The sequence below is a fragment of the Mchenga conophoros genome, linkage group LG20, assembly GCF_057382185.1.
Source record: "Mchenga conophoros isolate Kocher_MC1m ecotype Shallow Benthic linkage group LG20, M_conophoros_male_GT1.1, whole genome shotgun sequence".
Classification (NCBI taxonomy): domain Eukaryota; kingdom Metazoa; phylum Chordata; class Actinopteri; order Cichliformes; family Cichlidae; genus Mchenga; species Mchenga conophoros.
This window is the reverse complement of record NC_140545.1, coordinates 29220614-29247327: the sequence shown is the minus strand read 5'-3', so window position 1 is coordinate 29247327 and position 26714 is coordinate 29220614. Positions and strand designations below refer to the sequence as shown.

General features: G+C 39.7%; 2 protein-coding genes across 4 annotated transcripts in view; one reads left to right on the top strand and one right to left on the bottom strand.

Annotated features, from left to right (window-relative positions):
- LOC146551050 (uncharacterized) overlaps positions 1 to 5496 on the bottom strand; it is a 45572-nt gene extending 40076 nt beyond the window's left edge. The window contains exons 1-12 of the mRNA XM_085261013.1: positions 5469 to 5496; positions 5172 to 5204; positions 4254 to 4331; positions 3175 to 3219; positions 2946 to 3084; positions 2733 to 2836; positions 1772 to 1816; positions 1546 to 1684; positions 1346 to 1449; positions 1095 to 1139; positions 868 to 1006; positions 656 to 759 (exon numbers count right to left, since the gene is read on the bottom strand). Coding sequence (XP_085117139.1) covers positions 656 to 759; positions 868 to 1006; positions 1095 to 1139; positions 1346 to 1449; positions 1546 to 1684; positions 1772 to 1816; positions 2733 to 2836; positions 2946 to 3084; positions 3175 to 3219; positions 4254 to 4331; positions 5172 to 5204; positions 5469 to 5496 — 1003 coding nt within the window. The remainder of the gene's footprint in view (positions 1 to 655; positions 760 to 867; positions 1007 to 1094; positions 1140 to 1345; positions 1450 to 1545; positions 1685 to 1771; positions 1817 to 2732; positions 2837 to 2945; positions 3085 to 3174; positions 3220 to 4253; positions 4332 to 5171; positions 5205 to 5468) is intronic.
- A 10991-nt stretch (positions 5497 to 16487) lies between these two features.
- On the top strand, positions 16488 to 21945 carry LOC146551049 (uncharacterized). 3 transcript variants are annotated; one of them, XM_085258938.1, is made up of 7 exons: positions 16488 to 16545; positions 17522 to 17875; positions 18070 to 18276; positions 18752 to 18844; positions 20089 to 20126; positions 20207 to 20362; positions 20775 to 21945. In XM_085258938.1, the coding sequence occupies exons 1-7, from the start codon at positions 16488 to 16490 to the stop codon at positions 20928 to 20930; spliced, it is 1062 nt and encodes a 353-aa protein (XP_085115064.1). In that variant the 3' UTR covers positions 20931 to 21945. The 3 variants fall into 3 exon arrangements, with proteins under 3 accessions (XP_085115064.1, XP_085115063.1, XP_085115065.1); XM_085258937.1 differs by having other exon boundaries at positions 18743 to 18844; XM_085258939.1 differs by having other exon boundaries at positions 16500 to 16545; positions 17519 to 17875; positions 18743 to 18844.
- Positions 21946 to 26714: the final 4769 nt, after the last annotated feature.

Below are 26714 nucleotides of genomic sequence, written 5' to 3'. Positions count from 1 at the left end.
CTATCCACTAAAGGAAAAAAAAAAACCCGACTTTTTTGTGAATCTTCAAATCAGCTATTGAAGTTCATCTTTTTTTAAATTGTTTCATGTCCTGTAATCTGTATTTGAGTCTTTGAATCCATGTTTAAAATCTATTTTTCTGTCCAATGCCATATTTTTATTGCCTTTTTTTTTTTTTGCATTTCCACATTTTTTGTTTCTTGTTTGTTCATCTTTAAACTTTTAAAGTTCAAATAAAGTTTCGTTTGATTTTGCAGCACTGCCTTGGTATACAAAGGGTAACTTAGCCCAAAGTTCAACTTCAGCTTGTCAACACAATACACTGATATTTAGAACAAAATATATTAGCTGCAAATTCTCCAAACTCTCTTTGTACAAAAGTAAAATAGTATAAGAAAGAATCTGTCCTATTGGTTATCGTGATGTGAATGTCCATTATAAAGCCTCAGACACAGAGGTTTGACCCCACTCAGTGAAATCAACGAGGATGGTCCCTGAGACTGCTTTGGACACTAGCAGAATTATTTTGGAGTTGTATGTGCATTACCGTTTAAGGCACTTACACTGGGTGTGTTGACCCTGGGTGATGTCCAAAACCTGCAGGACACCGGCCCTTGAGGTTTGGAGCTAGACACCCCTGGTTTAAGGTACTTACACTGACAAGTATAAACCACCTCCAGGTACTTGTAGGTGCCAAAACAGGGGTCTCCAAATACAGAGTTGCTCGCTGAGATAGTACAGCTGTTTTTCCCATTACAACTTTGAATGCAGATAGAAAGTGAGTCAGCAAAGGGTTTAACACACTGCACATTGTGTAGCCTGGTAAAAGAAAAAACGTAAAACTAAACAAAGACAGTCAATCTGTACCTTTCAGCTACAACACTGGTGCTCGTCTGACTTGAGCACTGGACAACTTGGAGCTGAGAGGCCGGACGTCCAGCAGAGCATGTGGTTTTGTCATGGCGTCCATAATCAGCTCCGTGGATAACTAAAACCTGTCCTTTTTCTGAGGAAGAGATCATAGCATTAAACAATAACCATGTTTACATTTCAATAAATGAAATTCAACAAAGTTACAAAAAAGAAAACCTCACCACACTGAAGGTTTGCCTGAGATCCTTCACATGTTACACTCTGGACTGAGAGAAAAACACAAAACACATTAGAAAGTGTAATAATTCATGTGCAGACTGATTATTAGTTCATGATTTAATTCGTAAGTTGAACTCTTTTGCATCCTTTTCCTCCTGTTTCATCGTTTCTGCATCCTGCAATCTGTCTTTGAATAAAATAAAAACGTAGTATGATTTTTTATACTTGTTTTCCTCTGTAATAAGGTACTTACACTGACAAGTATAATCCACCTCCAGGTACTTGGAGGTGCCAAAACAAGGGTTTCCAAACACAGAGTTGCTCGCTGAGATATTACAGCTGTTTTTCCCATTACAGCTTTGAATGGAGATAAAAAGTGAGTCAGTAGAAGTTTGACATACTGCATATCTGGGAGAAAATTAAAAGTTGAAAAAAGACAGTAACCATCTGTACCTTGCAGCTATTACTTCAATGCTCTCTGGACTTGAGCACTGGACATCTCTGAGCCTACAGTGAGGTTGTAAGTTAGAGCACGTGGTTTGGTCATGGCGTCCATAATCAGCTCTGTGAATGACTAAAATCTGCCCTTTCCCTGAGGACGAGATCACAGCGTTAAACTATAAACAAGTTTGCATTTCAATGAAATGTTTTCAATAAGTTACAAAAAAGAAAACCTCACCACACTGAAGGTTTGCCTCAGATTCTTCACATGTTACAGTCTGGACTGAGAGAAAAGCGTAAATCACATTCATTAAATCACAAACTTTAAAAATTAATGTGGAGAAAAATAGCTAAAATAGACAGAGACATTTCTCTTTCTAATCATTCTTCCATACATGGTAATTAAACTCATTCTCCGAATACTCCCCGGGGGATTTACACTTTCTTGACTCTTCTTCTGTCACTTGTTACTAGGCAAGCTCAAATGCAGTTAGAAGCTAAATGAATTCCTGGCCTTCGGCCTGGCCTATGTTTAAATCATATATGTCTGTAAGCGTGAATGCTGTTTTAACCTTCCATTGGTCCAAGTCACTTACATAATAGATCGGCTGGGACATCGCGACCACCGAAGCTTAAGACCTTAAATAAACCGAACATCAACTCTTTTAATGAGCGCAACATAAAATGTGTGTATACAATGATTATAGCTGCACCTGTAATAAAAAGGTTAATATGATGCCAGTAGCTTTAATAAACATTTTAATGCAATATTAATGATGAAAGCTACATTGTAGCAGTAAAATAATTTCTTTATTCTCACACTAAATATTATTTCATGATCACAGATTTAATTTGTAAGTTTTGCAACGTTTTCCTTCTTGGTTTGGATTTGATTTTGTGTTTTCCACCTCACATTTTTAAATTTTTGATTGTTCACCTTCTAGCTTTTAAAAGTGGAATAAAGTTGAGTTTGATTCTGGAGCACAATCTTGAAATCCAAAAATTAAATCGAAATGTGTATTTATGCACTAAGTGAAATCAAAAAGAATGGTCCTTTGGTCGCTAGCATGTGTACGTTACTGTTTAAGGTACAGAGGTTTGACTCCGCTGGATGAAATTAAAGTTGATGGTTCTTGTGAATATATTGTTTGCTAGCATTTTTTTGGAGTTGTATGTGCACTACTGTTTGAGGTACTTACACTGACAAGTATAATCCACCTCCAGGTACTTGTAGGTGCCCACACAGGGGTCTCCAAACACAGAGTTGCTCGCTGAGATAGTACAGCTGTTTTTCCCATTACAGCTTTGAATGCAGATAGAAAGTGAGTCAGCAAAGGGTTTAACACACTGCACATTGTGTAGCCTGGTAAAAGAAGAAAAAGTAAAACTAAACAAAGACAGTCAATCTGTACCTTTCAGCTACAACACTGGTGCTCGTCTGACTTGAGCACTGGACAACTTGGAGCTGAGAGGCCGGACGTCCAGCAGAGCATGTGGTTTTGTCACGGCGTCCATAATTAGCTCCGTGGATGACTAAAACCTGCCCTTCACCTGAGGGAGACATTAAACTATAACCATGTTTGCATTTCAAACAAATTAATTCAAAAATAAAAAGACAAACCAACAAAAAATAACCCTCACCACACTGCAGGTTTGCCTGAAATCCTTCGCATGTTACACTCTGGACTAAAAGAAGAGACATAAATTGTTTAATTTTCAGCAATTTTTTGAATTTCTCTGACAAAAAAGAAGTGACATAACACTTACAAATGTGATTTTAAGAGTTCAGTGCTAACAGTGGAGCTCAATGGCACAGACTAACATCTGTCTTTGATATCGAATCAGTATTTATTAGTAGATTAAATTTATTATTTTTTGTTATTTGGACAGAGGTGATGAACAAAACAAAACAAAACAAAACAAAACAAAACAAAACAAAAAAAGAAAGTTTAACCTTAAAAGTTGAAGCCAGTGCTAAAATCCTAAAACCTGCAGTTCCCTGAACATCCACTGGAGTCTCCCGCAGTGAGTCACTGCCATAATAAAAGGTTCACCTTTACATGGCAGCAGAAGTAAAACTGTTTTGGTCTCTATTACTGTTTATTTAAATAACAATTTTTTAAAACAATTATATGTGTGAGGTTAATTTTTTTTTAACAGACCAGTTTAAACGCTTAATGAAAGCATAAATTTTCCATTATTATGGGCGTTGGCTTTTTGGCTGATTGGTTCAATGGGACAGGTGACCCCTAGTAGGAGGAGTTTAAGTAACTCTGGGTCTTGTTTCCAAGTGAGGGAAAAGGGGAGAAGTAGTTGACACAGGGATTAATGCAGTGTCTACAGTTGTGTGAACTCTGCTGGTATGGGCTCAAATTTTGGTCAGTAATATTTTGTACTTGTAAATCAAATGTGTATTTGTGAACTGGGTTTTGTAACCTTGTGAACCAAAATATGTGAAAATTTTTATGTTTGTGTATCTATAGATGAGAATTTGTGTGTGTGTAAAAAGATTTGTGTTTGTAAAACTCTGCACTCAACTTCCCTGGCTGTGTGTGTGTTTGAACTTACGAGCACAAATTTGGACCCAACGTCTGAGCATCTCTGCTTAGACTCAAGCAACATGGACTTCTTTTGCTGGCTTAAGGCACTTCCATATTAGCTCCACTTTTCTAACCCAGGAGGTCTGTACATCTTTCATATACAGAGTATGCTTTTCTTACCGTGGCTCAAGCGGCAGATCTGGCTGTCACAGGGGGGCTTCCTTTGTGGGGACACGGTGGTCTCAGCTCTGGTATAGCCTGAAATTTAAAATAATGAGTCTTTGCTGTATTTATAAGTGCTGTATTGCTAATTTTATAGTCACAATTTAATAGTTTAGTTGTTCCTGCCTTTTTTAAGCAAATAAATATCCAAATAAACAATCCACCTATTTACTTACACAATAGTAAATAAATGTTATATATAGTAACTGAAAACCCAAAGTGCTTTACAGTAGAAAAGCGCTTTTGGTTTCTAGTATGTTTTTGCAACACTGCAATACATCTGCCGTTTTCAGTTCATCCTTTCGTGTCTGCGAGTCCTGCATTTGGGTCCTACATCCTGCCTGCCACACAGCGTATGACATGAGCATAATAACCATCTTGTGTTAACTGTCATTTACTGTCAGTTATTTGTATGGCACATTTCACAGAATACAAGTTGACACCCAATCACATCATTTGGTTGTAATTAAAAAACATTAAAGACGTGAATCTGATGACAGATTCACGTCTTAAATCAGGACAGGATCCATCAGCTGCAAATCGTTATCAGTATTAGTACTTGGTATCAGAATCCAGAATCCAGCGACAAAGGAGGTAAGGCCTGCTGTTGATTCAGGAAACACGCCCACGTTTATTGGTGATAGTCACAGTTAACACAGGCAGCTTCCTGCGCAATTTCACGTAACAGCTTGATGCTTGTGTTTACACTCAGGGTTTCTTACATGGTTTAGAATTAACAGACAGGATGTAAATAAAAGGTCCCATGTAATCAGAGTGAAAGCACAAGTTCAGCAAATCTATTAGATCGGATCAAGGTGGCAATATAAAGTTAAAAACTGGCACATTAGGATAAAAGTGACTGAAACGTGTATTTACCTGAACTCATGAGTAAACATGTTACTCCCAGAACTGAAAATCAGAAAAGAAAAAAATATTATTTTTGAGTTTGAATGATTTAAAATCCAACCTAAAAGTTGTTACAAGTAACTTGTAAATAATTAATAACCCATTAATTAGATTTGAAAAGTTTGAAGTCTTTTATAAAGGAAGATTAGAAAGCACCTCATCTCAAGTATCTCTTAAAGATAAAAAGCTTAAGAAGAGTGACACTTAATCTTTCCCTCTGACTTTATGAAAAACTCTATATTTAAATAATCAGTCTGTTGTACTCACAGAACATCCTGCTGCGTCCAGAGAGCATGATGTTAGTGATGAGCTGAGCAGATAAAACAGGGAACCTGTGTATTTCTACTGCTTGGCTAAGAAATATTATGTGCATGCAAGACAAACACACAATGCAAAAATGAAAATATTTGCTTTATCAGACGTCACAAATATTTTTTAATAATTGAAAGATTACATGTAACCATACTAAAATATGAACCATAAAAAACAAAAACTATAAAAACATGAAGGAAAAGGAATAATCTAAGGCGCTTGGAAAGAAAAGCGACTGGATTTGTTTGAGTCGAGAAAAAACTCAAGAAACTCAAACAAGTCGAGTCGTTTTTCTTTCCAAGCTCCTTAGATTTCTGTGGCTTAGATGACTGAAAACTTACACTGGCAAAAATGTATAGGTTGCTGTTAGTACTCTCATTGTGGTATTTTGGATGAAGTTGAAAGCACTTCAGGTAGGTTTTCCAAAAACAATTTCATGCTTTTAACAGATGTATCAACTTGTTTTTCAACATCACTCCAAGACACAAAGTTTTTATTTTAGCAGTAATGTGTATACGAAAGAAGTCAGCTCTACATATTTCTCATTGGAAGCCGAAGTTGGGGCATCCATAGTCACTTTCATGTTTTTAACCCATGCCTGTAGTTGAACTAATCTTATAATCTACAATAATTGTTTTATCAGACCATTAATATGATTTTTTTTTACTGTTTTCTACAGATATTACCAAAGGGAAGCGACATATAAATAATGTAGCTGCTGTTTCTGATGAACACTAAATCCTGACACAAACTTTACAAATAAACCTCATTTGCTAATAATCACATAGCTAATTTACAACAGTAACAGTTTTGAGAATTTTTAAGTAAAATTAGATTAAATAGTTTTAAATGTAAATATTATTAAGGAATATGATTCAATGTTCAGTTTTATGACACACAAAATGCAGTTTCAACTATATTTTTAAATTCACGCACTATAATTATTGCATTTATACACAACATCTTCTACTATTATGCACAAATTATAGTAGAAAATTATTTCTTCTGTTTATGCTGTGATACGAACAAAGAAGTTAAGCGTTACCTTGTTAGAACGATCCAGCAAAGCTGCACAGCCAGTATCTAGGACACGCAGCGTTTATGAGTACCTTTTTAGGAGTGTTCACATCATCTGCCAACTGCAAGTTAGGAATTTGTTATTATAACAAAAAGAAACTAAATATTGAATTACACATTGACATACCCGGATGCAACTAAGTAAATATTAGTTAAGAAAACAAGGGTGTTAACTAGTACATAGTTTAACTGTAGCATGCATTAATGTAATAACGTGGTTAGCCTACTCAACGTAAATTACACACGAACAACATTAAGCTACTCACGCAGAGAAGAACAGCTGCTGCTGCATCATCATCCGTCATCATTTGTGCTACACTGGCAGGGCTAGGGGCCAGGACTCTCCTCTTCGGGTTCTTGGGGGATGTTGCTAACTCTGGGTCCGATAAAAGGCACCACACCTGTAGTAGGTTTGGTGCATTTCTCAGCTTTAAATTATACCCGCTATGTGTCACCAGGTGTTTTATCAGATTCGAGGTGTTACCTCCTTTGCACTGTACTACATTAAAGCACTTGTTGCAGGCCGCTGAGTTTGCATCTGTGAAGTACATGCAGTACATGCAGCTGTGAAGTACAGCCAGACTTTTGACCGCTTGGCCTTGGGCATTTTTAATCTGTAGCTCTGCTCTAAAAGAACTTACGCACCTGGGCCCGCCTAATATCCTTGGAAACGTAAAATGATTAGCTAGAATCCAAAGTGTATGACATCTCAGGAAAAAAAAAGAACCGAAATAAAGCACCGAAATGTGCGCTGCTTTTCGGTCTGGTTACTACCGTTTATGTCAGAACCGGTGCCATTATGGCACCGGATACCGGTACTCATCCATAGCTGTGAGTACTCAGACTGTGTTTATTGAACGCAATATGGATAAGATCTTGGAGAAGAAGAACGGGAATTGACACCTGGTGACCAGTGACGGACATTAGACAAAACTGTAAAACTGGATGCATTTTGTTCGCACTAACCAAAACAACTACCATGATCACTAATGCGGCTATCCCACTGGCGTCAGCTAAAGGCCTGCCAAGGTCGAAGCTGACTGGAAGATCAAAAATTCTCCTATGAAAACAGGACTGTTGTCAGAACTCTTTGTCCCTCCTTCAAGGCATCCTGGGTCCACTGAAGACTGTGAACCTTTGCTTAACTGGGCGTGGTGACACTTTCTCTCAGCTGAACACGGGATAAACACACACACGCACGCACACATGTCACCTGGGTAGGCTGGAAGACTGTTTACTTAGCCTGGCAGGGCGAAGGACACTCTCTACACACCCACATACACATACACTGATACACACTCATCCCCCCTCCCTTTCCAAACGCCTTCGATGCTTTCCATTTTTACATTGTCAGTTACAAACCTGTTAGCATCCAATTTAGAACCGCATACATTACGATAGCACAGGGAGCCCATTTTGAATATCAATGTAGCAGACGTATACAAAGCAAATAGTTCAATTGCAGAGAAAATGACACAAACCCTAATCAACAACTCATAGTTTGTCATGTTAAAAGAGACAATGCGGAGGTGGAGGTGACAGACATAAATAAGAGACTTGAGTGGCTAATGACTACATTAGAGAGGCAGTACAAGTTTAGCTAATGGATCAAGTAAAAGGGGAGAGGTTGAGAGAGTCTGGACATGCAGAGAAGAGCGATGAGGGTTAGACTGGGGGTAGGATATTGTGGCAAGAGGAAAGACACAGAGGCCCTGGGAGGTTTATGGATGTAGTGAGAAAGGACATGCAGGAGTCACAATGAAAGATACAGAAAACAGACAGATTTATACACAACATCTTCTACTATTATGCACAAATTATAGTAGAAAATTATTTCTTCTGTTTATGCTGTGATACGAACAAAGAAGTTAAGCGTTACCTTGTTAGAACGATCCAGCAAAGCTGCACAGCCAGTATCTAGGACATGTAGCGTTTATGAGTACCTTTTTGGGAGTGTTCACATCATCTGCCAACTGCAAGTTAGGAATTTGTTATTATAATAAAAAGAAACTAAATATTGAATTACACATTGACATACCCGAATGCAACTAAGTAAATATTAGTTAAGAAAACAAGGGTGTTAACTAGTAAATAGTTTAACTGTAGCATGCGTTAATGTAATAATGTGGTTAGCCTACTCAACGTAAATTACACACGAACAACATTAAGCTACTCACGCAGAGAAGAAAAGCTGCTGCTGCCATCATCATCCGTCATCGATTGTGCTACACTGGCAGGGCTAGGGGCCAGGACTCTCCTCTTCGGGTTCTTGGGGGATGTTGCTAACTCTGGGTCCAATAAAAGGCACCACACCTGTAGTAGGTTTGGTGCATTTCTCAGCTTTAAATTATACCCGCTATGTGTCACCAGGTGTTTTATCAGATTCGAGGTGTTACCTCCTTTGCACTGTACTACATTAAAGCACTTGTTGCAGGCCGCTGAGTTTGCATCTGTGAAGTACATGCAGTACATGCAGCTGTGAAGTACAGCCAGACTTTTGACCGCTTGACCTTCGGCATTTTTAATCTGTAGCTCTGCTCTAATAGAACATACGCACCTGGGCCCGCCTACTATCCTTGGAAAGGTAAAATGATTAGCTAGAGTCTGAAGTGTATGACATCTCAGGAAAAAAAAAGAACCGAAATAAAGCACCGAAATGTGCGCTGCTTTTCGGTCTGGTTACTACCGTTTATGTCAGAACCGGTGCCATTATGGCACCGGATACCGGTACTCATCCCTAGCTGTGAGTACTCAGACTGTGTTTATTGAATGCAATATGGATAAGATCTTGGAGAAGAAGAACGGGAATTGACACCTGGTGACCAGTGATGGACATTAGACAAAACTGTAAAACTGGATGCATTTTGTTCGCACTAACCAAAACAACTACCATGATCACTAATGCGGCTATCCCACTGGCGTCAGCTAAAGGCCTGCCAAGGTCGAAGCTGCCTTCAACACCATCCTTCCAGACCATCTCCGAGACAAGCTTTCCCAGATGAATGTGCCTGATCCCATCTGCCGGTGGATCACTGACTTCCTGACGGACAGGAAGCAGCATGTGAGGCTGGGAAAGAATGTCTCGGACTCCCAGACCATCAGCACCGGCTCCCCTCAGGGCTGTGTTCTTTCTCCTCTGCTCTTCTCCCTGTACACCAACTGCTGCACCTCCACCCACCAGTCTGTCAAGCTAATCAAGTTTGCAGATGACACCACCGTTATTGGACTCATCTCGGACGGGGACGAGTCTGCCTACAGGAGGGAGGTTGAACGTCTGGTGTCCTGGTGCAGCCACAACAACCTGGTGCTGAATGCCCAGAAGACAGTGGAGATTATTGTGGACTTCAGGAAGCACACAGCCCCACTCCCCCCCATCATCCTGACTGACACCCCCATCACCTCTGTGGACTCATTCCGCTTCCTGGGTACCACCATCACCCAGGACCTGAAGTGGGAGCCCACCATCACCTCCGTCATCAAGAAAGCCCAGCAGAGGATGTACTTCCTGAGGCAGCTGAAGAAATTCAACCTGCCAACACGGACGATGATGCAGTTCTACACTGCAATCATCGAGTCCATCCTCACCTCCTCCATCACCGTGTGGTACGCTGGAGCCACTATCAGGGACAAACAGAGACTGCAGCGTGTTGTGCGCTCTGCTGAGAAGGTGATTGGCTGCAGACTCCCATCTTTGCAGGACCTGTACACCTCCAGGACATTGCGGCGTGCAGCTCGGATCTCAGCTGACCCTTCTCACCCTGGACACAGTCTGTTTGACCTGCTCCCCTCAGGCAGGAGGCTCCGGTCCATTCGCACCAGAACCTCTCGCCATAAGAACAGTTTCTTCCCCTCTGCTGTTGGACACATGAACAATAACCATATGACTGTACCCGCCACTAACACATGACCCTACGCTGTGTCACTGCATCATTCTATGTTTGGCACTGATCACCACCTGCACTCATGTATATATCTTTCAACGTAGCACTCTTAATTCTTATTCTCATGTATATATCTCATGTATATCTCATGCACATATCTTTCCACGTAGCACTTTTAATTCTTATCCCTACTTTTATTTTTTTCCATGTCTATTTAAGTGCTATTTATGACAGCATGTTTGCACTGAAGCACCGCAGCAATTTCCTAATGTTGTAAACCTGCTCAACATTTGGCAATAAACCCCATTCTGATTCTGATTCTGATTCTGACTGGAAGAACAAAAATTCTCCTATGAAAACAGGACTGTTGTCAGAACTCTTTGTCCCTCCTTCAAGGCATCCTGGGTCCACTGAAGACTGTGGACCTTTGCTTAACTGGGCGTGGTGACACTTTCTCTCAGCTGAACACAGGATAAACACACACACGCACGCACACATGTCATCTGGGTAGGCTGGAAGACTGTTTACTTAGCCTGGCAGGGCGAAGGACACTCTACACACCCACATACACATACACTGATACACACTCATCCCCCCTCCCTTTCCAAATGCCTTCGATGCTTGTCCCCTCCCGGGGCAGATGGCGGATCAACTGGACCAGCGCAGACATGCTGCAGGACCGGATGTGCTGTCTACACCGGCTCTCTCTCACCCTTTTACCCACCCCTGTTGCTTGTCTTGTGTTTCTGTGGTGTATTGACAGTCATGTGCTTTTTGTGCTGGGATGTTTTTTCTGTTATCAAACTGTTCTCCCATTAGAAGCCCAGGCTGAGAGGAGTTTTGTTTTTCCTCCTCTCACCTCATGTTGTATATTTTCGTTGTTTTTTTTCCTATCAGCCTACCTCTCTGACATGTCTCCCTAATGTGATGTTTGTGTTTGGTCAGAGGGTTCCTTTGTAATGTGCGCATCCGCCATTTAGCATTCTGCCTGCTGTAACCCATAATTTCCTTCGGGATTAATAAAGTATTTCTGATTCTGATTCTGATTATAGCTTTACTGTTCCATTAGGTTCCATTTTCACATTTTCAGTTACAAACCTGTTAGCATCCAATTTAGAACCGCATACATTACGATAGCACAGGGAGCCCATTTTGAATATCAATGTAGCAGACGTATACAAAACAAATAGTTCAATTCCACAGAAAATGACACAAACCCTAATCAACAACTCATAGTTTGTCATGTTAAAAGAGACAATGCTGAGGTGTCAGACATAAATAAGCGACTTGAGTGGCTAATGACTACATTAGAGAGGCAGTACAGATTTAGCTAATGGATCAAGTAAAAGGGGAGAGGTTGAGAGAGTCTGGACATGCAGAGAAGAGCGATGAGGGTTAGACTGGGGGTAGGATATTGTGGCAAGAGGAAAGACACAGAGGCCCTGGGAGGTTTATGGATGTAGTGAGAAAGGACATGCAGGAGTCACAATGAAAGATACAGAAAACAGACAGATGGAAAAGACGATCAGTTGATGATCCCTGGAGGACAAAACCACCAGCTTCTTGTGGGTTACTTGTTCCAGGGGTTTCTCACACTCCTCACATGTTTATTGATTTGTTGCAGGTAGTTTTCAAATAGGAAACAGGAAATGCTATTTAAGGAACAGTCCAAGTGGCTGGCATCCTCATGGAGATGAATTACTCCATGTACACTGTATATGGGAAAGGTCTTGCCAGGTCACCACAGCACATAACAAAAAGTTTGACGATAAGCATTTCAAATCCACTCATCTGACTCTAGCATTATCGACATGGATACAGTCAAGGACAAGAAATGTTTGCATCTTTTAGGGGACAACAGTTTTCAATACCACAGGACCTGTGTATAGCAAAAAACGACATAGTTCAGTGGCTTTCCACCTATTTTGTGTAAAACCCTCATTTGTTGAGCAAATTCATTTGGCATGTTCCCTCTTCCTGCAATGACTTAATGAGAAATTAAATTTTTTTTGCCTCATAGATAAACAACAACGACTTTTGGGCCACAAGTTAAGTAAATAAACAGGTGTCTAACTATTCCCAAGCAAACAATAGATTAGATTAGATGAAACTTTATTAATCCCTTGGGTGGGTTCCTCTGGGAAATTCAGTTTCCAGTAGCACAGCACCGACAGAAGTTGCATGTTACAGATACAATAAGGGGAATGAGAGTAAGGATATACTGTAAGCATAAATATACCATATATACACACATATAAATACAGAACATAATATGGATAAATAGGATTGAACATTTGAGTGAGTATATTTCACAGTGATTATTGTACAGTCGAATTTAAGAAAAAAATATTGAGTGTAAATAAGCACTACAGCTCAGTTGTTCCCGCCCTCCCTTGACCCTGTTTCCCCTCCCTGTCCCCTCCAGTGAGGAGTTAAACAGTCTGATGGCGTGTGGGACAAAGGAACTTTTAAGTCTGTTGGTTTTTGACTTTGGGAGAAGCGACCTGTCGCTTAATAGGCTCCTCTGATTGTTTGTGACTATGTGCAGAGGATGCCCAGCATTGTCCATAATGTCCAGCAGTTTCTTTAATGTCCTTTTCTCTGCCACTGTCACCAAAGTGTCTAGCTTCATGCCGACCACAGAGCCTGTGGTTATTATGTGCATATAATCTAAGACAAATGAGCTAACACAAAGAATTCCAGGGGCTGACACCAGTGTCTTGGTTACTGTACTCCACTATGAAAAACCCTCATCTGTTTGAGAAGTGCATTCCTGTTCCCTGAAAACTATTCTTCCATCAACATGATCACCTCTGATTGATTATCTTTCACAACTCTTATATGGAGTATGTGTCATGGTTGGCTGTGTGGCAGGCGAGCAAGCAGGAGTGGTGGACCCAAAATGCAGAACTCAGACACAGAAGTGAAACTTAAAGCACAGCTTTATTGCTGGGAAAAACCTCGTACTAACTAAACTCACCAAAAGCCAAACAAAAGTCTGAACAGAGGAACCGAGGACTGAAACACTGGAAAAGAAATACTAAACTGGAGCAGGAGACGAAACACTAGAAACAGAACACACAGCTAGTTGAGGGTACGACACGACAGGGAACACAGGAAAACACAGGGCTTATATACACAGGGGAGTAATCAGGGAATGGAAAACAGGAGGGCGACACAGCTGGGAGGGTTTGGGCTAACGAGACATGGGGAGCAAAGCTAGACACACTGAGGTGAGGCACAACCTTTCACAATAACACAATAACACAGGAAACAAGAAACAGACACAGACTTGACACTGAACTGAACTTACACTCAACAAGAGACATAACTTAAGAACTAATCCCTCACAAAGAATAACTGAAACATAGAATACTAATAAACAAGGCATGACAAAAGGATCATAATACAAACCATAATACAAAGGAATAAAAGACCTGAAAATGCTGGGTCAAAATGACCCAGGACTGTGACAGTATGACCTTTAAAACATTTCAGATGGCGCGTCACAAATCAGAGTATTAATATTGACAGTGTAAGTCTGGCCTTTATAAACCATGCCATTGTCTTTGCGATTCTTTGAGATGTTTGTATTTGGTCTTTTAAATACTCTCCAAGAGGACTTTGCTTACTTTGCCCGTTAAACAGGTGCACAGTCATCATCATTTTCAATGCCCTCTTGTTCACCATCACTGTCAGAAATGCGTAGGAGTTAATCCAGTTCTCTCTGGCATTTCCACCTCTGTCAAACTCTCAAAGTCATCTGTAAACACAGGCGTTAATCCAGATTAGTTTTGTTTTACTGTTTATTTGAACTATGGACTACAGTTGTATGACATACAAAACAGCCAACCTATAGGCACACAGCACCTCATGAGCTGGCTGATAAGCTTTTCAATTACAAAACAAGACTGACAGTTCATAATCTGTTGTAGAGCTGCCAAGGAAAGAAGGACGAGTTCAAAATTCACATTACAATGTCAAAGATACTTTATAGCACCTGAGCGATAGAAAAAAAAAATGGGCTAAAGACCTTAAAGTTTTCATCCTCCACTGACAACCTTTTTTCTGAAGAGATATTATGTGTCTACAAACTAATCTAACCTAGAGCAGGGGTGTCAAATGTATAATTTTATATCTCAGTTATTAATGGCTAGTCAGTACATGGACCTGTTAAAGAAAAAACTGGAAAATATAGAATAACAACCCCCCCCCCCCCCCCCCCCCCCAAAACCCTCATGTATTGAATAAATCACTAGGATAAAACAGTTAAGTCTAATTGTTGAATGTGTCATTGTGTTTCTTAAATTTGTACAGTCTTGGTTCAAGCAGTAGGATCAAAGCCATTCCTTTGATCCTGACCACCTCTCCAGCCAGATACATTAATTCGTGTTGTAAGCTTCCTGCTTTTATGATCCTTTTGGTGAGCAGGTCACACACACATACACACACACACACACACACACACACACACACACGTGTCTTTGTAACCAAGAGGGGTCTTACGAGGGGAGGTGCTTGTGTTGTGTGTGTACTGTAACAGTTTGTCAATAAATAGCTGCGAGAGAAGCTGCTCTTTGAAGGATTTGAGCTTCAAGAGCTGGTTCTTGACCAAAACTTCCCTCATTAGTGAGTGAAAAACCGGTTGAAGATGTTCTGTTATGTCTTGCGTTCTTCATGATGAATAACTCTCTAAACTAGCGGGGCTTGTGGAAACACAGACCCAACATACAGCATTCTGTATAAGCATACAAAAATGTTGTAGAAGATACAGTAAATACATTTTTTCTATTTCAAAATAAGTGGGCTAAGGATATTTCTTACTTGCCTTTTGTCTTTCAATGAGACGGTGCAGGTATGCTGTGGGAAAGCTGTGTTGTTAAAATTAAAACAACTGTGACAAATGTAACAAATTGGCAGAGGAAAAGGACATTAATAGGGGTCACTCAGAGGCTGTATTAAAGTAAAAAATCTAAATCTTTCGTTAAAAACAGACAGTGGGTACAAACAGAAGGACAATGTAACGATCTTTTGCATTTAATGCGTTAGTGAACTGTATGCCCAGATCTTGCTTTTTTGCACCATCTGGTGGTGAACCATGGACGGTACAGTTGTTTGCAGTTTGGGTCTCCACCCGACTCCTCTTTTGCTAGTCCACATGGTATCAGAATCAGAATCAGAATCAGAATCAGAAAGGGTTTATTGCCAAATGTTGAGCAGGTTTACAACATTAGGAAATTGCTGCGGTGCTTCAGTGCAAACATACTGTCATAAAAATATAAAATAAGAGTAAGAATAAGAATTAAAAGTGCTAAGTAGATATATACATGATATATACATGAGTGCAGGTGGTGATCAGTGCCAAACATGGAATGATGCAGTGAACACAGCGTAGGGTCATGTGTTAGTGGTGGGAACAGTCATACGGTTATTGTTCATGTGTCCAACAGCAGAGGGGAAGAAACTGTTCTTATGGCGAGAGGTTCTGGTGCGAATGGACCGGAGCCTCCTGCCTGAGGGGAGCAGGTCAAACAGACTGTGTCCGGGGTGAGAAGGGTCAGCTGAGATCCGGGCTGCACGCCCCAGTGTCCTGGAGGTGTACAGGTCCTGCAGAGCTGGGAGTCTGCAGCCAATCACCTTCTCAGCAGAGCGCACAACACACTGCAGTCTCTGTTTGTTGTGATGTTGAGAGTTTAACTGACAATTTTCAAATAGGAAAGGCAAGTAAAAATGCACATAGAACTACTTGGTTTGAAGTCTACTGTCATATGAATTGTTCTTTAAACATCAACACTCAACCTACCAGAGCCAGTTACTTGGAGTTCACACAGTTGTAATTCCATTGGGTCTATGACTCTGTAAATAAGCAGCTGTTCACTAACAACTTTACCAAAAGTGTATGTGTATGTGCATGTGTGTGTGAGATTTGTTTGAAGAAGGGACCACATCATAAAAGAGAAGTGAAAACTTCCTCGTTTGAAAGTGAAAACAGAAGAGAAGCCATCTGAATATCAGTATGCCTCAGAACCTCAGTATGAAAGTCTTCCGTGCTTTGGTCTGTTTCATCTTTCTTGGTGGGTCAATTTATTTATATTTCTTTAATTTTGTTATTCTCAGTATTATTTGTCTTTGTTTCCTTTTTATTTCTAGTTGATCAGTAAGTTTAAGCTTCTTGTTGAGCAGTTGTAGCGATAAGCTGTTTCAGCATTTTTTCATTTTCATCTGCCTCTTACATGTTATTGGTTTCTGTGGTTAAACGCAGAGTTGGAAAGAGTCAGTCAAACATGCAGTTCACTGGAAGTACAACTAAACCTGTGAAGAACTAAAAACTGCTTTAGCAAAGACAAGAAACCCTTGAAATGATAGGTAAAGCAGTTAAATGTTACCATCATTTTTGAAAGGTACTCAGAGTTGGTTCCTTGTTTGCTGTACCATTAGCATCTTTTGTGAAGCAAAACATTAGAGAACAAGTGTTGACAACCTAAAAGCTTTGGATGTTAAGTAACAAAAAAAGACAATTTTAACCTGTAAACATCCAAAAAGCAGATTAAGATGTCGTCATAAATAAATGAAACTCAAAGTCATTTGTCTATATTTGTTGCAAGTTTGTAAATTTGCATATTCGTAGTGCTTCCTCCCTTAAATGAAATATCTACTTTGCAAGTTGCCCTGTTGTCATCTGTTCTCGTAAAGTGTAACCAAACTTTTGAGCGTTTGAGCCGCTTAGGCGCCATGTTTCCTGCCAGGTAAATGAGGCTCTCAACAAGAACCGGTTCCCACTGTTTCGATTAATTAGAATTGTTTATCATTAAATTTGTGACTCTGAGTCTTCCTCAGCAAAAGGTTTGTGTAGATGCCAACAAAAACCAGGAAGTCCATGGTTTGCAAATTCAAATAACTAAAACATAAGTTAAACATACTGAAAACGCTGACTTAACTTGAAAAGTTGTGTTAAAGTGAAGATTTGTCTTCTTTCATTTTAATATATCTTCTTAGGCTGCAAAATTTTACGAGAAGAAAGTAACTAGTGATTTATTGTATTTTCAGCAGGACTGCAGGATGCAGGATACTCTGGTTTTGTTAATGCAGAAACTCCCATCTATACAGAAATGGAGGGTGGAAGCATCACAGTTAAATGCACATTTTCTTTAACTGGAAGAAGGAGACTCTTCTGTACGGGAAAATGTGAAGAAGGAAATATTCTCATTGACACAACTGATGACTCAGCGCAGAATGGCAGATACAGCATTAAATATAAAGAAGGATTTTATCCATTACATAAGACAGTTCTGAATGTGAGCATCACACAGCTGAGAAGATCTGACTCTGGAATGTACAGATGCTCTTTGGACAGAATTTTGCCATTTGATTCAAATGAAGAATTTGAGATTGTTGTCACAGACGGTGAGTTGACTAAATGTCATGTTTGTGAAGACATGAAGAATTATTTTCTTTCAAGTGACTCATAATATTTAGACAAAATTGGTTTTATAAATTCTTCTGTAAAACACAGAACAACCCCAAACTGTTTCTCGCATGAACACATACAAACTTCTTTGAGTAGTATTGTTGTGATTGTGGATGTTTCATCTTCACAGCTTCAGTGACCTCAAAACCAAAGTCTACTGTGCAACCTTCGCCAGTTTCAACATTTCTCTCATCAGCCCCCATGACAACAGCAACGGTGACAACATCACCAAAGACCCCAACATCACAGAGTTTAAATTCCATTTCAGGAGGCACCACACCTTCACCAGCCTCCTCTTCAACCTCCAAACAGACACAGACACCTCTTCCAAATTTAGGTACATTATATATATATATATATATATATATATATATATATATATATATATATATATATATATATATATATATATATATATATATACATATATATATGTGTGTGTGGACTAGGATGTCCTCCGGGCCTGTTAAATTTCAAGTGTGTTTATAACTGAGCCACCTGCATGTCCTTTAAACGAGTAGATGGTTGGAATAGTATACACGCATCTGTTCTTTTAAGTAAAAAGTTCAATAAGTGTAAATAAAACATGTAAAATCAGGCAAATATTACACTAAACTGCTCTGAGCAGCTGTAAAAGTTTCAGTCATGCTTGATAAGCAGTTTGTCTGGTGAATGTTTCAATATTTGTGGTAAGTATGCCAGTCCATATGACACTGGGTGTATGCAGTTTTTTCTGAAAAGTGAGTAAAGCCTTTAGGCCATATATTTACACTGTTTGACTAAAACAAATATCTTGTGGTAAGTTACTGCAGGTACGCTGCCTGTGGTGGCTCTTATTCTGATCACTGTCTTACCAGTGGCTTTGCTGATTTTCTGCAAGAAGAGGAGGGCCAGTAAACCTAAAGGTGAGCCTAAAGTAAACATGAACATAAGACAGTGTCTTCATCACTTCAGAAAACACGGTATTGATGTCTATCGCCAACCTTAAACAAGCTGCCTTGCAAAAATGTATTAATATATGTAGCTGGTAATTCTTAAAAGTGCTTCTGCATCATGAACCCTGATTCCTCCCCCAGCTCCCTAATCGAAGCTTGAGGCTTATGAGGGCGACTTATGGCAACTTTCTCACGTTAAAAAAAGGGTCGCAAGTTGCATAACAGTATCATCGCTCTGCCATATTTACCATAAAGTTTCTGTTTAACACCTTATATTCTTAGACTCCTAATGATGATACTGTTATACACTATGTTGTTGAACAAACATTTAGAGATCTAAGATTGAGTCAAAGTAAAAATATATATATAGCTTTGAATGACCAAAGAAACCACAAAGTTTTATCATCACTTCATTATTACAGTAAAAGGGGATCGAAAAACTGGATATTTGATGAGTGTTTAAAGTTAAAGTCATAAACACAACATCTGAGGTGCAGCCAGATGTGGCAGCTTCATGGCTTGTGATTTTGCTGTGGCAGTGAATGCAACTCTAACACCCATCTATGCCTCTCTATTTTTAACCACACGACCAGATGTTCATTTAGGATTCAGAACCGTGACTAGTCACAGCAAGTTATTGAACTCCTGACAGTTGTGAAGTCAGTAATCTTTGCAGTTTCTTATTAGAATAATGAGTGAAAATTTTTAATCAGGATAATAATCTTTGAACTCCTTTGGTGTTAATGAATTGATGACAACAATGAGGCAACCCCCCCAAACAGGAATCGTTTTACAACTGGAGACCACTGACAATTTTACCTTCCCCATCTTTTGTCTTCTGTATTTTTGACTAATGTCACTACTGGTAGAATGAGGTGATACCTGGACCTTACACAGGTTGCATAGATAGTCCAACTCAGCAACATCAGCAGGGCTGGTATTTGCTACTTTGTGCAAAATGACCTCCAAAAGGTGTACTAGTGTGAAGGTCTCTGACTAAATAATCAGAAAAAGACTTCATGAGGGTGGCCTGAGTTGCCAATGTACTTTAGTGGGCCCTCTGTTCATTACCTGGCACCGTGGAGCCTGACTGACATTTGCCAAATGAGATTAATTGACATCTGATGTGTTTTTAAAGTGTTCCCTTAGGTTTTTTTAAACAGCGTTGGAGCAGCATATTAAAGACAGATGTTTACTGTTTGCATGTTCTTCAGGGCCTCCTGTGGAAACAGAGCCCCCTGACATTACAACGGTGAGTTTTAGGAATTACAAGACACCTGAACTTGATTTTAGCTTCATTTGATTTCAATTAACTTTTTTTTTGTCCTCCAGGCCAGTCAGTTGTATGAAGAGATCAGAGAGGAGGACAGATTGAGCAATTTACCTCCTGAAGGAGTATTTTCAATTTACACCACTGCCAAATGCCCCCAAGGAAACAGAGTTGAAAGCACAGATGACTACAGCCTTGTCATCTGTCCTCAGAACAAAGTAAGTACTTGATTTTTCAGGTTTCATGCCAGAGTATTTTTGGATTTTATCAGGTAGTGGGAACTGTGGAATCATCCATATAAAGATCATGGTCCTCTTACAGTCAAGGATTCAGGATGATTTCATAAGAAGCACTTTGTGTTGCTGCAATTTGTTTTTGCATCATTATAGTATCTATTTCTGTGATTTCTACCTATTTTCTTTTTCTTTTCTTCTTTTCCTTTTTCTTTTTTTTTCCCTTTTTTTTTTTTTACTAACAAGGCACAGCTGGGTGTAACCCCCTTTTTTTAAATGATGTAAACTGTGAAAAAAAGAAATGTGAATTTGTACTATATAAATTTGAATCTTTGTGCATCTGTACAATTTAATTTGTTTAGAAAATAGTTTCTAAAGACTGATTTGTATCTTCCAGAGTGAAGAGAACTTGAGTAAGCTTGCTGCCACCAACAGCGCCCCCTGTGGCCATGCAGATGTTTTGTACTCCACGCCTCATGTACATTTCAGCACAGCCAACCACACCAAAGATGCCTCACCTCCTCTGTATTCTACTGTTGGAAACCATCAGTAGTAATGTTATTACAGGCTTATTGCTATGATAGTTGTAGTTTGTTCAGACCAACTGGTAACACAAACTTTCTTCCATTAATCATGCCATTGTGATTTTTATTAGTCAGGGAAACAAGCAACTGCTGAAATAATGGATTTCATAGTGGATCAACAGGCATAACTGATTTGTAGCAACCTGATCATAGTCCATTGGATAGTCCACCTTTGTATTTAGCTGAGGAGTTTATAGAAAGTTAGCCTGTAGTTGATAACTACTTAAAAGTAGTTGGTACTAACTTCACACAACTTTGCACATGAAGAAAAGTTCTGTTTTAGTGCAAAGGAAAAAAAATACACGAACAATAATCAATGATCAAAGGTAATAAAGTAGTTCACACAATGATGATTGACTGATGATTCAATGACTAATGATTATCAAATAATAAGAAAAACAGTAAAATTATAAATAACATTTCCAGTGAAGTTTATATTAAAGCCCGTTTTTTACATAATCTTTGAGAATTTCTGTATTTTGTTCACCTTTTTTTTTTCTTGGGCTATTACTTAAAATTGAGATGAATTGAATTGAATTTGCATACAAGCATACAAAGCAAAACAGCCGATTTCAGTTCGCAAAATGTAAATATGCAGATTGGGGCACAATTTAAGCTGTATGTTTATGATGGAACTGCAGTCCTTACAGGCAATAAATAAATAATAGGCGGGATTAGTTGATCTCTAGTGACAGTTTCAGCAGATGCTGAATGGAGTGCTGAAAACAGAACATTAGAAATAAATTGATACTTAATCTTTTACTTTTTCTTCACACATTTGTGGTGTTACATTCTCTAACATGCATCTTATATGATTTGCTCTGGGTAAACTGCACAGAATGTACTGAAGAATGCCAAAGACCACCCAAAAAATTGGACATAACTTTCAACTATGGCTGCAACGACTCATCAATTAAATAACTTCATTTAAAAAAATTCTTGACAAAATGTATTTTCTTCAATGCATTGTGTGATGCGCGGCTCTGTGGTGCACCGATGTGTTAAACTATGTAAATGCAAGTGTTTCACCCACATTTGCTATGAAACACAGACCTGCAATACAAATGTATTTAGGAGCAGCGTATGAATAAACAGTCTGACAACATTAAGCAGACGCAGCCTCAGTTTTAAACATAAAAACCATTGGCAGCAGAAATGATGACGCTGGCACATTTTATTGTGAAGCTGGATTCTGTTTACACACCAGGAAGAGCAAAGAGGCTGAGCTGTTACCAAGATGGTGAGCTCAGTGTAGAGTGAAAGAAAATGTGTTCGTTATCATATCGAGACTAGCTCTCTAGAGAGAGATCAAATTGGTGATTGTTTGATCTCCACTTGGTTGCATGCATGTACTTTGTGTGGCACACTGTGTGGTTTAGGAGGCAGGGTGTGTCTGTTTACCTTTGTGGTTGGGAGCCTGTCTCTGTTATAAAAAAGAATTATTAGATTGTTAAAAGCTTATAAGCTACAGTGAGACTAGTTGCTGGCACCTTGTCTCACGGTCTTGAGGGTTGCACAGTAGCACTGTTGCACGCCTAGGGTCCTACAGCCAGTCGTATCCCCTGGCGTATTGCCCACGGTTTTGCGGGTTTACATAGCCAGCAGGACCTGGCTGTGGCTAGCGCGTTAGCTCAGCAAGCAAAAGCTTCTCTGGCCTGCTAGAGGCCTGCTAGAGGAACCCAGCTTGTTCTCGCAAGTTTCAGTCTCAGGCTTCCCAGTTCATAACATGTAACATCAAGCATTTCATTCACACCATAAGATAAACAATAAGAGCAGTGGTGTGGCGATGCTTCGTGTCTTACCCGTTGAGACATGGGAAACCCAGTGAGTGTGTTTGTGTGTTGTCTTCTGGTTTCTATGTTATGGCTGTCTTTGCCCTGTGTGAGTACGGCAGCCCGAATGTCTCATAAACGTATGACATCCCTCTCTATGCCTCTAGGAGACGGGCATGAAAGATGGTTGACATAGATGGGGTGCCCAGCAACTTACAATTCACATACCTGTGCCCTGGCTACCCCTTGGTACCTGGACCTTGTCCTCAGTGCCATCTTTCAAACAGCTTGAGGACACTGACCTGAAATGTCTGTCCCTGAAATTGCCTTCTTGCTGGGTATAATATCTACCAAAAAGATTAGTGAACTCCATGCTCCGTAGGTCCACAGGCGTTGCTGCAGGTGGTTGCCGGACAGGAAAGGGGTGATCCTCCAGCCCAACCATGCGTTCATGCCAAAGGCTACGAATAACTCCCACTGAGGGCTTGAAGCAGGGATCAGTGCCAGGCTGCCCTGTGCACTGTTCGTGTTCGTGTATGTCAGGCATATCCAGCCAATTAGGAGGACACACTAGCTCTTTGTGAGCTCCCACTTTAGGATCCCGGGCAGACATCTGTCTAAGTAAAATAAGAAATATTGTATTAATTGCATTAATATTCGAAAATGTAAAAAAGCCAAAATCAATGTACATGGTCCAATTAGCCATACAGGTTGGACACTGAATTATTATTATTAATAGTAATTAATAATAATAATTCAGTGCTGCTGAAAACATCTGTTTTGTAACATTTAATGTAACATGTTACCAACCCAATTCAGTCATTACATTAGAGTTACAATCATGGCATTATTTGTCTTATACTTTCTGTTAAATTATTGTTTTTTTCCCCCAGTTGTATCCATAAAGGTTGAGTCGAAAGAAAACAAATCAAACAGGCTTTTTGTTATCCTGTGAACTCCTCCTCAGCTGATTTCTGTTCCTGAGGGAGAGGAAGATAGTGGAGCAGTCTACAGCGGAGATATGGTCATTGTAACTATATATCAACTATATATTTTTAGTAAACTACCTGTCACAAACCTCACGGTAACTCACAGTTTTGTGTCACTTTTTGATGCAGCAATAGGGCTGTGCTCTTCATGCAAACTGATCCCAGGTGATTACGATATGATGGCAATCTGTCTGTGTTTATAAATTAGATTGTGATTAACTGCAAACCTGCACCACCAGGATCGGTTGCCTCATCCCAGGTGATTTGTGGACTTGCATTGCAACCATAGTGGTCGCCCAGAGGTTGAGTACGCTGCATGCTCAAAGCTACAACACAGAGCAAACACCATCCCCAATGACACAGCGGCCAGGGATGCAGAAGAACAGCACATCAAGAAGGCCCTAAGTAAATGTGGTTATCCCACCTGGACTTTTGTCAAAGCTGGAAAGACACCTAAAGAAAGCTCCAGCCGATCCAGGAGAGAAGGACAACCGCTGCCCAAGCGAAAACCTGCAGTGATCCCATATGTGTCAGGAGTATCGGAACAGTTGAGACATTTTTTCTAAACACCGGGTCTCTGTGGCTTTTAAACCCCAAAACACACTGCGCCAAAAATTGGTCCACCCCAAGGATAGAGTCCCCCGACCAGTGTTGGGTGCAATGTGTTACTAAGTAACGCATTACTGTAATTAAATTACTTTTCCACTGAAAAATTAGAGTAACTAATTACTGTTCATTTTTAGGTATTTTAATTACAGTTACTTACAATGTACTTGCGTTACATTGTAAAATATTTAAACTTGCTGAATATCATTATTTAATTTCAACAATTTATCTTCTAAACGTAGAAGTAAACTCTGCCGCTTTAACATCGTTGCAGTGCAGGTGCACGTCATTTTGCGCCAGTTTGCTGCATAGTCGTATTCTAAAGCGGAAGATGTCGGACTCGGCTGAAGCGAGTGGCTGTTTTTTGAAATGGACATATACCCGTCTCTTCACTTTTCTGAAACAAGCAGACAAGAATATTACAGTAATATGTAAGCTATGTCTGTTAGATATTTTAGTATTATGGGAGCATGTACTGGGTACCTTTTTTGATGATATTAGACAATGTTAGGGAAAATATTATAAAACACTTCTTCAGTAAAGACTCAGAGAAGAGAAACACAGAACTTGCTAGCAAGGGCAGTCTCTCAGACTCGCGCTGAGCACTGCCCCTGGTCTTTATTTTGTGCTCCATTGAGCGTGTGTATGTGTGGGTGTGTTCAGAGTGTGACCCCATGGGCGACTTCCCTTGGCCTGCTGGTCTGGAAAATCCAACAGTTCATCTATATGTAAAGAAGGCACTTAAACTGGAACAGGCATAGCTGCGTTGATCCTGCCGTGGAACAATAGGACAAGGTGCATTCCTGGAGTGCACACCAAGCTTGCATCCTGCTAAAGATCACACACAATTGATTATATGCCTCTAGGTATACATGGTTAAACATTTCCTAATGCAAATAACTACATGCAGTATTCTACCATGTGCAAACTTATATCACTAAAGGATTCTAACTGTCTAGTGTTTAACGGACCTGTCAAAGGTATGTTGAGATTATAGAAGGCCCCTTTCAGAGCTAGGGGGAACTTCCTTATATGGTTGTAACTTGAAACTTGTTGACACACGAACCCTTCCGCCTACAAAAACCCTGCACAAAAGAATAAATCTTTGAGTTGATTTTGGGAATGCAACCTGAACAGTCTCTGTATCATTTTGTTCTCCTAACTGCTCCCGACGTCGTAACTAAATAAGATTGAAACCTGCAGTCAGCTGAGACTGAAGAAGTCACTTGGATGAGTGACGAAACATTTCTCCCACAAAACGCTACGTCCAGATGAACAGATTCAACTTTTGGAGAGACAAAGGGAAGCAAAAGTAGACACACTGACATAGCACACAACACTGTCAAAGTAAAACAGGAAATACGACACATACGCACAGACACTCAGAGCTTCACACAACAACATAACAGACTCGGTAACAGAGGGAACAAGGGTGACTAGATGTGAAACGTGGGATCAGGAAAAGCTAAAGACAAGATAAACAAACCCAGGAATAACAATAATCAAAGAATTTCTTTTCTTTCTTTTTTCTTTTTTTCTTTTGCCTGTCTCGTAACATGAAATAAGCAGAAAAAGTATCCCTTTTGTTCATGTACATGGACAAAATTTTCCTTTTTCCTTTTTATAAGTCAGCATGTTTTTTTCCTTTTTTTGTGTCTGTAACTTGTCGGGGGGGGGGGGGGGGTGTTAGGATTGTTGTAAAGGCAGTTTTCAGTTATCTTCACCTTTGGTTCCTCTGTACAACTGATGATAGAGCATTTAGTGTTTTTATCTCTTTGTTGTTACTGTTTAAGTTCAGTCTATTGTGCATTTGTCAACTCAACGCAATCTGAATAAAACCTGAACAGTAAAAGTTAATTTAGTAGAGTAAAAACTAAACATTGTACAATACAAAGATAATGAATAGCTGTTTAAACACCAGCAAACTGGCTAAAAGACATTTCCCAGTGTTTCTATAACTTATTTTGTCAGAGAAAAGGGAAACAAGATTTCGATCGAAACTTCTCACACCACAAATGCATGGTTCACTTCCTTTTTATACATAATTAGCATATATTAAACACTTTAAACACACAACTTCTGTTTCCGTCCAGGCTCACTTACTGTTACTGGGTGTATTTACTGTATGTCATCATACAGTAAATACATGTTAAAGCTTCTGCTTTTTTCTTTTATGCATGCTATTAATTTTTGCAAAACCAATAAATTTTCTGTTGCTTTGCACAGCTGGCTGCATTCACCAATCCACACAGCAGGTGAATCCACTTGGCTAAGAGGTGAGTGGTTAAGAGGTGGCCATTTGGGGGCCAGCCTTAGTAGTATGCGGTCTATTTCCTTCAAACAAATCATTTTATGCAAGTTGGGTTTGGCTGCTGAAATCCCATCA

Coding starts and splice junctions, on each gene's coding strand:
- LOC146551049 (XM_085258937.1), top strand. CDS start 16,488: ATGCCTCAGAACCTCAGTATGAAAGTCTTCCGTGCTTTGGTCTGTTTC. Junction 16,546..17,521: donor GGTCTGTTTCATCTTTCTTG/GTGGGTCAATTT, acceptor TATTTTCAGCAG/GACTGCAGGATGCAGGATAC. Junction 20,363..20,774: donor TCATCTGTCCTCAGAACAAA/GTAAGTACTTGA, acceptor TGTATCTTCCAG/AGTGAAGAGAACTTGAGTAA.